Source organism: Budorcas taxicolor, chromosome 4, assembly GCF_023091745.1.
Source record: "Budorcas taxicolor isolate Tak-1 chromosome 4, Takin1.1, whole genome shotgun sequence".
In the NCBI taxonomy this organism is placed as follows: Eukaryota; Metazoa; Chordata; class Mammalia; order Artiodactyla; family Bovidae; genus Budorcas; species Budorcas taxicolor.
This window is the reverse complement of record NC_068913.1, coordinates 46,292,974-46,307,437: the sequence shown is the minus strand read 5'-3', so window position 1 is coordinate 46,307,437 and position 14,464 is coordinate 46,292,974. Positions and strand designations below refer to the sequence as shown.

Here is a 14,464-nt window from a genome sequence, read left to right as displayed (position 1 = left end):
CGATCGTGTGATCACTCATCTAGAGCCAGACATCCTGGAATGTGAAGTCAAGTGGGCCTTAGAAACCATCACTACGAACAAAGTTAGTGGAGGTGATGGAATTCCAACTGAGCTATTTCAAATCCTGAAAGATGATGCTGTGGAAGTGCTGCACTCAATATGCCAGCAAATTTAAAATACTCAGCAGTGACCACAGGACTGGAAAAGGTCAGTTTTCATTCCAATCCCAAAGAAAGGCAATGCCAAAGAATGCTCAAACTACCACACAATTGCACTCATCTCACATGCTAGTAAAGTAATGCTCAAAATTCTCCAAGCCAGGCTTCAGCAATATGTGAACCACGAACTTCCAGATGTTCAAGGTGGATTTAGAAAAGGTACAGGAACCAGAGATCAAATTGCCAACATCTGCTGGATCATGGAAAAAAGCAAGAGAGTTCCAGAAAAACATCTATGTCTGCTTTATTGACTATGCCAAAGCCTTTGACTGTGTGAATCACAATAAACTGTGGAAAATTCTGAAAGAGATGGGAATACCAGACCACCTGACCTGCCTCTTGAGAAACCTGTATGCAGGTCAGGAAGCAACAGTTAGAACTGGACATGGAACAACAGACTGGTTCCAAATCAGGAAAGGAGTACATCAAGGCTATATATTGTCATCCTACTTATTTAACTTATATGCAGAGTACATCATGAGAATCGCTGGGCTGGAAGAAGCACAAGCTGGAATCAAGATTGCCGGGAGAAATATCAATCACCTCAGGTATGCAGATGACACCACCCTTATGGCAGAAAGTGAAAAGGAACTGAAAAGCCTCTTGATGAAAGTGAAAGAGGAGAGTGAAAAAGTTGGCTTAAAGCTCAACATTCAGAAAATGAAGATCAGAGCATCTGGTCCCATCACTTCATGGGAAATAGATGGGGAAACAGTGGAAACAGTGTCAGACTTTAGTTTTGGGGCTCCAAAATCACTGCAGATGGTGACTGCAGCCATGAAATTAAAAGACACTTACTCCTTGGAAGAAAAGTTATGACCAACCTAGATAGCACATTGAAGAGCAGAGACATTACTTTGCTGACTAAGGTCTGTCTAGTCAAAGCTATGGTTTTTCCAGTGGTCATGTATGGATGTGAGAATTGGACTGTGAAGAAAGCTGAGCACCGAAGAATTGATGCTTTTGAACTGTGGTGTTGGAGAAGACTCTTGAGAGTCCCTTGGACTGCAAGGACATCCAATTAGTTCGTTCTAAAGGAGACCAGTCCTGGGTGTTCATTGGAAAGACTGATGCTGAGGCTGAAACTCCAGTACTTTGGCCACCTCATGCAAAGAGTTGACTCATTGGAAAAGACTCTGATGCTGGGAAGGATTGGGGGCAGGAGGAGAAGGGGACGACAGAGGATGAGACGGCTGGATGGCATCACTGACTCGATGCACATGAGTCTGGGTGAACTCCGGGAGTTGGTGATGGACAGGGAGGCCTGGCGTGCTGCGATTCATGGGGTCGCAGAGTCGGACACGTTGAGTGACTGAACTAAACTGAACTGAAAGGAAAATAACAATAGAAGAAGAAAGGAACAAAGGAATTACCTTCTTTTGGGTTTTTTAGAAACTTCTTTACATTAGCACAATTGATTAAATCGTTGGATACTGGTGACAGATTCAACCTCCAGCCCCTCTCACCAGTCCAGAGGTCAGGGGAAAGTGAGACTGAATGTTCCATCCTTCTAATCACAAAGTTGGCTCCACTAGCAATCAGTCCCCAACCTTCAGTGCTTTCCAAAAGTCAACCCACCAACATTAAAAAATCACCTTTTCCACTCACATCACTTAGGAAATTCCAAGGGTTTTATTAGGAACTCTGTGCCAGAGACAGATATAAGACCAAATATTTGTTGTTGTCGTTTAGTTGCTAAGTTGTGTCTGACTCCTTTGCAATCCCATGGACTGTAGTCCACCAGCTCTCTCCATGGGATTTCCCAGGCAAGAATACTGGAGTGGGCTGCCACTTCCTTCTCCAGGAAATCTTACTGATCAAGAGGTTGAACCTGCATCTTCTGCTTGGCAGGCAGATTCTTTACCACAGAGCCACCTGGGAAGCCCAAAGAGCAAATACACATTTCTTATCATAAATCACAATATTACAGAAACTATATGTTGTATACAAGAGATTCACTGCAGTTTTAAAGATTCAAACACAAGACTGAAGTAAAGGTATGAAAAAAGATATTCCAGGCAAATAGAAATAATAAAATAGCAGGGGCAGACATACTTATCAGACAAAACAGATTTTAAGACAAATACTGTAATAAGACATAAAGAAGGTCATCATATAATGATAAAGGATTTGAACCAACGAGAGCATATAACATATGTAAATGTTTATACACCTAACATAGGAGCACATAAATGAACAAACCTGAAGTGAGAAATAGGTGGCAATACAGTAGCAGTAGCGGAATCAAAACCCTACTTTCGTCAATGGATAGGTCATCAAGACAGAAAATCAGTGAGGAAACACTGGACACATTATACCAAATGAACTTAATATTTACAGAACATTCCACTCAAAAACAGCAGAATACAAACTCTTCTCAATTACATGTGGAACATTCTCCAGGACAGTTTACATGTTAGGCTACAAAACAAGTCTTAATAAATTTAAGAAGACTGAAACAGTACTAAGAATGTTTTTTATGACCACAATGATATGGTCATTATCACCAGATAAAAGATGGCAGAGTAAAAGGACATGTGCCCATCTTCTCCTATGAGAACACCAAAAGAGCAACTAGCTGTTGAACAACCCCTGACAGGATATTGGAACTCACCAAAAAAAAAAAAAAAAAGATATCCTGTGTCCAAGGACAAAGGTGAAGCTGCAATGAGCTGGTTGGAGGGATGTAATCACGTCAAAATCAAATCCCATACCTGCAGGTAGGCGACTCCCAAAATGGAGAATAATAACAAAGAAGTTCTCGCACTGCTGCAAAAGTCCTAGGTCTCACATCAGGGATGCTAACTGGGATCCAGCAAAGGGAACCCCCAGGGAAACTGACTTTGAAGGATAGCAGGATTTGATTATAGAACTTCCACAGGACTGGGGGAAAGAGAGACTCTTGGAGGGCACAAACAAAATCTTGTGCATGCCAGAAAGAAGCAGTGACCTCACAAGAGACTGTGTCAGACCTCCCTGTGAGTGTTTGAGGGTCTCCTGCAGAGGCGTGGCTCAGAAGTGGCCTCGGTTGGAAGTAGCCTCCCTCAGGGATAGGGTCACTGGCAGCAGCAGTCCAGGGAGGTGTGTGTTGGCATAAGTCCTTTTGGAAGGTTGCTAGTTAGCCCTACTGTAGAGACTGTAGACTCCAGAACTGGGTTGCCTCAGGACAAACAACTAACTCGGAGGAAGCACAGCCATATCCATCAGCAGAAAATTGAAATAAAGATTTAGTCAGCATGGGCCTACCCAGGAGAGCAAGAGCCAGTTCTCCCCACGGCTGGTCCCTCCCTCAGGAAGCTTACACAAGCCTCTTATCCTTAGCCACCAGAGGGCAAACAGCAGAAGCAAGAACTATAATCGAACACAGTTTTCAGAATGAAAACCACAATCACAGAAAGCTAACCAAAATGATTACATTGATCACAGGCTTGTGTAACTCAATGAAGCTATGAGCCATGCCATGCAGGGCCACCCCAAGACAGACGGGTTATAGTGGAGAGTTCTCACAAAATGTGGTCCACTGGAGAAGGGAATGGCAAACCACTTCAGTATTCTTGCCTCAAGAATCCCATGAACAGTATGAAAAGTCAAAAAGATACAGCCCCCCACATCTGTAGGTGTCCAATATGCTACTGGGAAAGAAAGCAGAAATAGCTCCAGAAAGAACGAAGAGGCTGGGCCAAAGCAGAAACAATGCTCAGTTGTGGAAGTGTCTGGTGGTGAAAGTAAAGTCTGAGTTATAAAGAACAGTATTGCATAGGAACCTGGAATGTTAGGTCTATAAATCAAGGTAAATTGGATGTTGCCAAGCAGAAGGTGGCAAAAGTAAACATCATGTTAGGAATCAATGAACTAAAATGCACAGGGATGGGCAAATTTAATTCAGATGACCATTATATCTACTACTGTGGGCAAGAATCCCTGAGAAGAAATGGAGTAGCCCTCATAGTCAACAAAAGAGTTCAAAATGCAGTACTTGGGTGCAATCTCAAAAAAGACAGAATGATCCCTGTTTGTTTTGAAGGCAAACCATTCAACAGCACAGTACCCAAGTCTATGCCCCAATCCCTAATGCTGAAGAAGTTGATGTCAAAAGGTTCTATGAAGACCCACAAGACTTTCTAGAACTAACACCAAAAAAAGATGTCCTTTCATCATAGGGGATTGGAATGCAAAAGTAGGAAGTCAAAAGATACCTGGAGTAACAGGCAAGTTTGACCTTGGGAGAACAAAATGAAGCAGGGCAAAGGCTAACAGAGCTTTGCCAAGAGAACACACTGGTCATAGCAAACACCCTCTTCCAACAACACAAGAGATGACTCTACACGTGCACATGACCAGATGGTCAACACTGAAATCAGACTGATTATATCCTTTGCAGCCGAATATGGAGAAGCTCAGATATCAGCTTGTTATTGTAAAATTCAAGCTTAAATTGAAGAAAATAGGGAAAACCATTAGACCATTCAAGTATGACCTATATCATATTCCTCATGATTATACAGTGGAGGTGATGAACAGATGCAAGGGATTAGATCTGGTAGACAGAGTGCCTGAAGAACTATGGACAGAGGTTAGTAACACTGTACAGGAGGTGGTGACCAAACCATTCCCAAGAAAAGGAAATGCAAGAAGGCAAAGTGGTTGTCTGAGAAAACCTTACAAATAGCTGAGAAAACAAGAGAAAGGCAAAGGAGAAAGGAAAAGGTATATCCAACTGAATACAGAGTTCCAGAGAAGAGCAAGGAGAGACACAAAAGCCTTCTTAAGAGAATAATGCAAAGAAAGAGAGGAAAACAATAGAATGAGAAAGACTTGAGATCTCCTCAAGGAAACTGGAGATACCAAGGGAACATTTCTCGCAAAGATGGACCCAATAAAGGACAGAAACAACAAGGACCTAACAGAAGCAGGGGAGACTAAGAAGAAGTGGCAAGAATACACAGAACTGCATAAAAAAAGGTCTTCATGACCCAGATAACCACAGTGATGTGGTCACAAACCCATAGCCAGACATCCTGGAGTGTGACGTCAAGTGGGTCTTAGGAAGCATTACTATGAACAAAGCTAGTGGAAGTGATGGAATTCCAGCTGAGCTATTTCAAATCCTAAAAGATGATGCTGTGAAAGTGCTGCACTCAATATGTCAGCAAATTTAAAATACTCAGCAGTGGCCACAGGACTGGAAAAGGTCAGTTTTCATTTCAAGCCCAAAGAAGGGCAGTGCCAAAGAATGTTCAAACTACCAGACAACTGTGCTCATTTCACATGCTACCAAGGTAATACTCAAAATTCTCCAAGCTATCCTTCAACAGTACATGAACCGAGAACTCCCAGATGTACAAGCTGGATTTAGAAAAGGCAGAAGAACCAGAGATCAAACTGTTAACTCCAATGGATCACAGAAAAACACAAGAGAATGCCAACATCTACTTCTGCTTCATTGACTACACTAAAGCCTTTGACTGTGTGGATCACCACAAATTGTGGAAAATTCTTCAAGAGATGGGAACACCAGACCACCTTACTGGCCTCCTGAGAAACTTGTATGCAGGTCAAGAAGCAATAGTTAAAATCAGACATGGAACAACACACTGGTTCAAAATTGGAAAAGGAGTACATCAAAGCTGTATATTGTCACCCTGCTTATTTAACTTCTATGCAGAGTACATCATGAGAAATGCTGGACTGGACGAACCACACAAGCTGCAATCAAAATTGCCAGGAAAAATATCAACAACATCAGATATGCAGACAATATCACTCCAATGGCAGAAAGCAAAGAGGAACTAAAGAGCCTCTAGATGAAGGTGAAAGAGTGGAGTGAAAAGGCTGGCTTAAAACTCAACTTTCAAAAATCTAAGAACATGGCATCCAATCCCATCTCTTCATGGCAAATAGGGAAAAAGTGGAAGTAGTGACAGATTTCATATTCTTGGGCTCTCCAAAATTGCTGAAGATGATGACCGCAGCCAAGTAATTAAAAGATGCTTGCTCCTTGAAAGAAAAACTATGATAAATCTGGACAGTGTATTAAAAAGCAGAGACATTACTTTGCCAACAAAGGTCCATATAGTCAAAGCTATTGTTTTTCAGTAGTTACCTATGAATGAGACTTGGACCATAAAGAAAGCTGAAAGTGAAAGTTGCTCAGTCATGTCTGACTCTTTGCCACCCCATGGACTACACAGTCCATGGAATTCTCCAGGCTAGAATACTCGAGTGGGTAGCCTTTCTCTTCTCCAGGGGATCTTCCCAACCCAAGGATCAAACCCAGGTCTCCCCCACTGCAGGCAGATTCTTTACCAGCTGAGCCACAGGGAAGCCCAAAGAAAGGTGACGGCTGAAGAACTGATGCTTTGGAATTGTGGTGCTGGAGAAGACTCTTGAGAGCCCCTTGGACAGCAAGGAGATCAAACCAGTCAATCCTAAAGGAAATCAGACCTGAGTATTCATTGGAAGGGCTGAAGCTGAAGCTCCAATACTTTGGCCACCTGATGTGAGGAGCTGGCTTACTGGAAAAGACCCCAGAAAAGATTTGAGGGCTGGACAAGAAGGGGGCAACAGAGGATAAGGTGGTTGGATGGCATCATCAACTCAATGGACATCAGTTTCAGCAACCTCTGGGAGACAGTGAAGGACAGGGAAGCCTGGCGTGCTGCAGTCCATGGGGTCCAAAGACTCAAGACACTACTGAGCGACTGAACAACATCTGCAACATGGCTGATTCACACAGTTGTCTGGCATAAAAATACACAACATAGTAAACTGATTATCCTCCAATTAAAAATAAATTAAAATAAATTAAGCAATAAAATGAAAATACAAGATAACCAAAACATATGGGATGTATCAAAGCCAGTTCTCAGAGGGAGTTTCATAGCAATAAATGCCTACATAAGAAAGAAGAAAGATGTCAAACAACCTAACTTTACTACTCCTCAAGGAACCAGAAAAACAAACAACAAAGCCCAATGTTAGACGAAGGAAGAAAATAACAAATTTCTGAGCAGAAATGAGTGAAACAGAGACAAGGAAGACAACAGAAAAGATCAATGAAATACAGTGCTGCTTTATTTTTTTTTTTAAGATAAATAAACAAACCTTTAGCTAGGCTTACCAAGAAAAAGAGAAGACTCAAACAAAATCAGAAAGGGGAGACATTACAACTGATGCCACAGGATGCACAGGATCGTAGAGACTGCTAAGAACTATTACACACCAGCAAACCGCAACCCAGAAGAAACAGACACGTTTCCGGAAACACAAAACGCACCAAAACTCAATCATGAAGAAATGGAAAATCTGAACAGACCAATTACCAGTAAGGAACTGAATCAGTAATCAACAACTTGCCTTAAACACAGAAGTTCAGGACCAGATGGATTCACTGGTGAGTTCTACCAAACATTTAAAGAAGAATGAATACAAGTCCTTCTCAAAGTCTTCCAAAAAAGTAGACCACTTCCAAACTTATTTTACGAGGCCAGTATTACCCTGATGCCAAAATCAGACAAAGACACCACAAGGAAAGAAAATTACAGGTCAATATACCCAGAACATAGATTCAGAAATTCTCAACAAAATATCAGCAAACACATTAAAGGATCTACACAATGATCAAGTGGGACTGATTCCTGATATGCAAGAGTGGTTCAAGATCTGCAAATCAATTCTGTGTTACATCACAATAATAAAATGAAGAATAAAAATCATATAATTATCTCAGTAGATGGAGAAAAAGCATTTGACAATATTTAACATTCACTTCCCTGGTGGCTCAGTGGGTAAAGTGTCTGCCTCCAATGCGGGAGACCCGGGTTCAATCGCTGGGTCGGGAAGATGCCCTGGAGAAGGAAATGGCACCCCACTCCAGTACTCTTGCCTGGAAAATCCCATGGACGGAGACGCCTGGTAGGCTACAGGCCATGGGGTCGCAAAGAGTCAGACACGACCGAGCAACTTCACTTCACTTCAACATTCACTTATGATACAAACTCTCGACAGTGGGTACAGAGATAATGCTGTTGTTTGTGTTTAGTCACTAAGTCATATCTGACTCTTTTGCGACCCCATGGACTGGAGCCTGCAAAGCTCCTCTGTCCATGGGATTCTGCAGGCAAGAATACTGGAGTGGGTTGTCATTTCCTTCTCCAGGGGATCTTCCCTACTAAGGGATCAAACCACTTGTCCTGCATTGGCAGGCAGATTCTTAGCCACTGAGCCACCATGGAAGCCCCATAGAGGGAATGTACCTCAACATAATAAAGGTCATATATGAAAAGCCCACAGTTAACATCATACTCAGCAGTGAAAATCTGAAAGCTTTCTGAGAAACGAGACAAGTATGCCCACTCTCATCACTTCTATTCAGCATAGTACTGGAAGTCCTAGTCAGAGCAACTCAACAAGAAAAATAAATAAAAGGCATCCAAATCAGAAAGCAAGAAGTAAAACTCTATTTACAGATGACATACAGAGAAAACTCTGAAGACTCCACCAAAAAAACTGTTAGAACCAATAAACGGATTCAGCAAAGTTGCAAGATACAAATTCAATATTTAAAAAAAAAAATTAGTTGTGGACTTTCCTGGTGGTCCAGTGGTTGAGAGTCTGCCTGCCAATGCAGGGGACATGGGCTTGCTCCTTGGTCCTGGAGGATTCCACATGCCACAGGGCAACTGAGCCTGTGCACTTCAGCTGCTGAAGCCACACACTCCTAGAGCCTGTGTTCTGCAACACGAGAAGCAGCCGCAGTGAGAAGCCTGTGCACGGTAACTAGAGAGTAGCCCCGCTCACCACAACCAGAGAAAGCCTGCACAGAGCAAGGCAGGCCAAGCACAGCCACAGATGAACCAACAAATGAATAAAAACTGAAAAATAAATCAGCTGCACAAAAACAAACTATAAAAAAGAGAAATTAAGAAAGCAAGCCCATGTGTAATTGCATCAAAAAGAATAAAATATCCAGGAATCAATTTGATCAAGGAGGTGACATACTTGTACACTGAAAGCTATAAGATACTGATGGAAAAAAGTGGAAGAAGTGAAGTGAGGTCGTTCAGTCGTGTCTGACTCTGCGACCCCACGGACTGTAGCCTACCAGGCTCCTCTGTCCGTGGGATTTTCCAGGCAACAGTCCTGGAATGGATTGCCATTTCCTTCTCCAGGGGATCTTCCCAACCCAGGGATCGAACCCAGGTCTCCCGCATTGTAGACAGACACTTTACCGTCTGAGCCAAAGATATTGATGGGAAAAAATGGAAGAAGATACAAATAAATGCAAAGATACCTATGCTCAAGGGTAGGAAGATTTAGTATTGCTAAAATGTCCATACTACCCAAAGTGTGTTAGTTGCTCAGTCATGTCTCACTCTTTGCAACCCCATGGACTGTAGCCCACCAGGCTCCTCTGTCCATATAATTCTCCAAGCAAGAATACTGGAGTGGATTGCCATTTCTTTCTCCAGGGGATCTTCCTGACCCAGGGATCTAATCCAGGTCTCCTGCATTGCAGAAGGTTACTTTACCATCTGAGCCACCAAGGAAGCAATAGCTATCAAAATTCCAATGCCAATTTTCCAGAAACAGAACAATTTCAAATCTTTATGGAACTAAAAAGACTGCAAATATGATCAATACATGAGGGCATGAGGGTCTATTTCTGGGCTCTCTGTTCTAGTCTATTAATCTTTGTGTCTCTCTCCCCTGCCCCAGTACCACAGTGTTTTGAGTACTACAACTTTGTAGTATATTTTGAATTCAGGAAGCATGATGTTTCCAGTTTTCGTCTTAATATTACTTTGACTATTTGTGACCTTTTTTTAGTTCCATAAAGATTTGGAATTGTTCTGTTTCTGGAAAATTGGCATTGGAATTTTGATAGCTATTGCTTCCTTGGTGGCTATAGCTATCAAAATTCCAATGCCAACTGTCCAAAAATAGAACAATTCCAAATCTTTATGATAAAGGAGCCAGGTGTATACCTGGAGAAAGAACAGTATCCTCAATAAATGGTGCTTGGCAAACCAGACAGTTATGTGCAAAGTAATCAAACTGGACCATTATCTTACACAATACACAAAATTAACTCATAATGGATCAAAGCCTTGAATATAAGACCTGAAAACTTAAAACTGCTAAAAAAAGACATAGATGGTAAGCTTCTTAACATTGGTCTTAACATGATTTTTTGAATTTGACCAAAAATAGAAGCAACAAAGGGCTTCCCTGGTGGCTCATTGGTAAAGAATCTGCCTGTTGATGTAGGAAAAGCAGTTTTGATCGCTGGGTTGGGAAGATCCCCTGAAGCAAATAACCTACTCCATTCTCTTGTCTGGGAAATCTCATGAAAAGAGGAGCCTGGTGGCCTAGAGTCCATGGGGTCACAAGAGAGTCAGACATGACTTAGCAACTAAACAACAACAACAGAAGCAACAAAAGGAAAATAAACAAGTAGAATTACATTTAAAAATCTTCTGTACAGCAAAGGAAGCCATTAACAAAATGAAAAGGCAATCTATGAAACTGAGGAAAATATTTGCAAATCATGTATCTGATATTTGGTTAATACCTAAAATATACTTAAAATCCTCATGCAACTCAGTAAGAAAAAACAAAAGGAAGCAATCTGATTACAAAATGGGCAGAGGCTCTGAATGGATCTTTTTTGAAAGAATTCAAATGACCAAGAAGTACATTCAAGGGGTTCAACATCACTAATCTTCAGGGAAATGCAAACCAAAACCAGTTACCTATCACCTCATACCTGTCAGAATGACTTTCCTCAAAGGACAAAACACATGCTGGTGAAGTTGTAAAGGCAAAAGAATGCTTGTGCACTGTTGGTGAGAAAGCAAATTTCCAACGATGGAGGTTCCTCAAAAAATTAAAACCAGGACTATCACATGATCTAGCAATTCCACTTCATGATTCCACAAAACCTCTACCTTGAAAAGATATCTGCACCCCAATGTTCACTATAGCATTATCCACAACAGTCAAGACAGGGAGACAACCTATGTGTCAATCAATGGATGAATATATACATAAAACATGGCAACACACTCACACACACTCGCACATACATATAACGGCATGTGATTCAGCCAAAAGAAAGATGGAAAGCCTGCCACTGTGACAACATGGATGGACCCTGAGAGCATGATGTCCAGTGAAATAAGTCAAACAAATGAAAGACAAGAACAGAACGATCTCACTTTGATGTGGAATATAAAAAAAATATTCTTAACTCATAGAAACAGAGAGTGTCATGGTGGTTGCCAGGGCCTGAGGGCTGAAGGAAATGGGAAGATTTTGATCAAAGGGTACAAACTTCCAGTTATAAGGGCAATAAGTACTTACAGTAATAAACAGCTTGGTGACTATAGTTAATACTGTGTTGTATACTTGAAAGTTGCAAAGAGAATAAATCTTAAAAGCTCTCATTAGAAGAAAATTTGTGGTGATGAATGTCAACTAAACTTATGGAGATCATTTTGCAATTCATACAAATTTCAAATCATTTTGGTATTTATCTAACACGTATAATACAATGTTTATTTCAATTAAAAAAAAAAGATCACCATGCAAAATATAAGCATGATGCTGACAAAATGGGTATTTCTTAAATCTTCTTCAAAGAAAAAAAAAGTATAGCTTCAGGGAGGGGCTGTGAACAACTTATTTTGTAAGCTGTCTGACCATGGTAATGGTGATTTGGGGAAGTAGTGAGACTTTGTCAGTTTCATCTTTTTCAGTAAGTATAAGTGAGTAGGTATCTGGGTTCAGGTCACCTGACTAATACTTCTACAGAAATATCTTTAACACAAAGACAACAAATTAAGCTTTGGCAGCAAGAATAAGTACAAATCTTTTTAAAAACTGATTCTTTTCCCCTGTGCCAGAAGGGAAAGGAACCTTTTTCCTACTCCCTTTTATGCGAAGATTTCCTTGAGCAAACTTCTAACTGTAAACCCTTTGTCCCTTTGATATGAATGTACATCTTTTAAAAAGCTAAGCCTCTTGCTGGTTTACAACCTAAAAAGCCTTTCTCAGTGGCTCTGATGTCATCTGTTTGAAATGTAAATATCAAGAAGTCCCCATCTCCTTATCTGTTTTGAGTCTGAGCTTGGTACTTAGTTCTATGTTGTGACTACATGGTTATAAAGACACTGAGAAGTTTTATTTTTTTCTCTATATAAAAGTAATTAGCTAACACAAACACCATCTCAACCACCAGTGAATTTAGAATGATGGTTCAGTTAAGTCCTCTTAAGGACAAATTACTGTTTATCATGAGGGTATGTACATAATATGAAATAGGCTGCACCTGCGTACATACTTACAGGGGTGAGAATTCAGTCTTTGAAATCCCACTAGCAGACTGCTCGAGATGTGTGTAGCAATCTGGTTAAATGCTTATTTGATAATAAAGCTATTTAGTTCTTTCCCACATCTGTAGAGAGGAATTTCTTGGTTGGCAGGTTTTATTTTTTAATAATCTCTGTAACAACTCCCATGACCTGAAATATCCCCTCAGAACATCAGCAAATTGTTAGAATCTTGAAAAGACCAATTAGCTTTTGGACCCAAACTTGATCATGCACTTGTCCGCCAGGAGGGCTGTCCTGAATGCAGACAAGCGTTCTATCTGTATCTCCTGTCTCGAAAACTTTGTTTATACATAGACCACGGTGACTTCAAAGTACGTCCTCTCAGAGCTGCCCCTCAGGTGTCCCTTCCAGGCTAACCGCATGCAGAATTTCATCTATCGCTGCAGGCTGGGCAACACCAGACACACACTCAGAAGAAACCCTCTGGTAACAAAAAGGTCAGGAGCAAGATTTAATGCGAAAGGCAATCTACACACTTCTGGAAAACTTAATCCTTCTCTGTGCCACCAGACTTGGGCAAGAAAGTTACAGCAATTATCCATCCTGGTATTTTCAATAAAAGAAATGAAGGTAGGGAATCGAACCCTACACTCATCCAATTAAGAAAGATCCGCCTTTTGCACCTGGGCTTCCCGACCTGGCTCTTCTCACCATCCTCCCTCCCTGGCTGGGCTTCTTCTTTACTCCCAGCACAAGGAAGCCATAGAGAAGGAAATGGCAGCCCACTCCAGTACTCTTGCCTGGAGAATTCCGTGGACAGAGGAGCCTGGTGGGCTGCTGTCCATGGGGTCGCACAGAGTCGGGCACGACTGAAGCGACTTAACGTGCATGCATGCATTGGAGAAGGAAATGGCAACCCACTCCAGCATTCTTGCTTGGAGAATCCCAGGGACAGCGGAGCCTGATGGGCTGCCGTCTGTGGGGTCGCACAGTCGGACACGACTGAAGCGACTTAGCAACAGCAGCAGCAGGGAAGCCAAGAGCTTCCAAGCAAACGCATTAAAAGATCAAACACAATGACGGGGAGCTCTTTCAACCCCTCATCCAGGGAAAGGCCCAGTCCCAGTCCTCGCCACCTGCCAGGGACTCCGTGGCCTTACCTGCGGACCGCGAGGGGCGCAGCCGAAGCCGGCGGCCGCCTCGTCTCCGGCCCCGCGTCAGCTTGTAGAAGCAGTAGCAGGCGCCGGCCGCGAGGATCAGGCCCGCCGCCACCCAGCCCACGTCCCGGGCGCCGCCCATGCTACCTCTGGGGCCGCGCACAGCGCTGGGCCCGGCGCGGGAGTGTTCGAAGCCAGCGGGTCCAGGCGCCGCCGCCCGGGATTACGCCGCGGGAGAAAGGAAATGGGGGACTGAACTCCGCCTCTCAGAAACCGCCCTGCTGAAAAGTGAAAGAGTCCACTCAGCCCGTACGCTTCCTGGCGGCTTCCTGGAGAATGGGCGGGGCACGGCTGGAGGCGAGCTAGACTGGGTGAAGCGCCGCAAGCACTGCCCGCCCCGAGAGCACACGCCGGGGGCCGCCCCGGACGCCCGGAGGCGGGTCCCTGCCCCGGCCCGAGGCCCGCCCCTCTTCCGGGCAGGCCACTGAGGGCGCGAGGCAACGCAACGCCTAGCCCCTCCTCCCACGCCGCGCGGTTGCCGCGGCAACGCCGGGACGCGCTGGCCCCTCGCTCAGGAGTGGCTCTTGCTGCTCGGGGCGTGCGGAGGGCCAGCGAGCCACGCAGGATTTCAGTAGGGCCTCAGGTCATGGCCTCGCTGCGCCGGGCCAGCCCCAGGCTGAGGAAATACTTCAGGGAGAACTACATTCCTCAGGTCTGCGAGGTACTGGAGCCCCGTGGCGGCGGAGTTAGAAGA

General features: G+C 43.2%; 2 protein-coding genes across 4 annotated transcripts in view; one reads left to right on the top strand and one right to left on the bottom strand.

The window, feature by feature from the left end:
* ARMC10 (armadillo repeat containing 10) overlaps positions 1 to 14,030 on the bottom strand; it is a 68,255-nt gene extending 54,225 nt beyond the window's left edge. For all 3 annotated transcript variants that reach the window (XM_052638664.1, XM_052638666.1, XM_052638665.1), the window contains exon 1: positions 13,714 to 14,030. In XM_052638664.1, coding sequence (XP_052494624.1) covers positions 13,714 to 13,852 — 139 coding nt within the window. In that variant the 5' untranslated portion in view covers positions 13,853 to 14,030. The remainder of the gene's footprint in view (positions 1 to 13,713) is intronic.
* A 326-nt stretch (positions 14,031 to 14,356) lies between these two features.
* Positions 14,357 to 14,464, top strand: part of FBXL13 (F-box and leucine rich repeat protein 13) — a 211,693-nt gene continuing 211,585 nt past the window's right edge. Inside the window, exon 1 of the mRNA XM_052638386.1 lies at positions 14,357 to 14,431. Coding sequence (XP_052494346.1) covers positions 14,357 to 14,431 — 75 coding nt within the window. The remainder of the gene's footprint in view (positions 14,432 to 14,464) is intronic.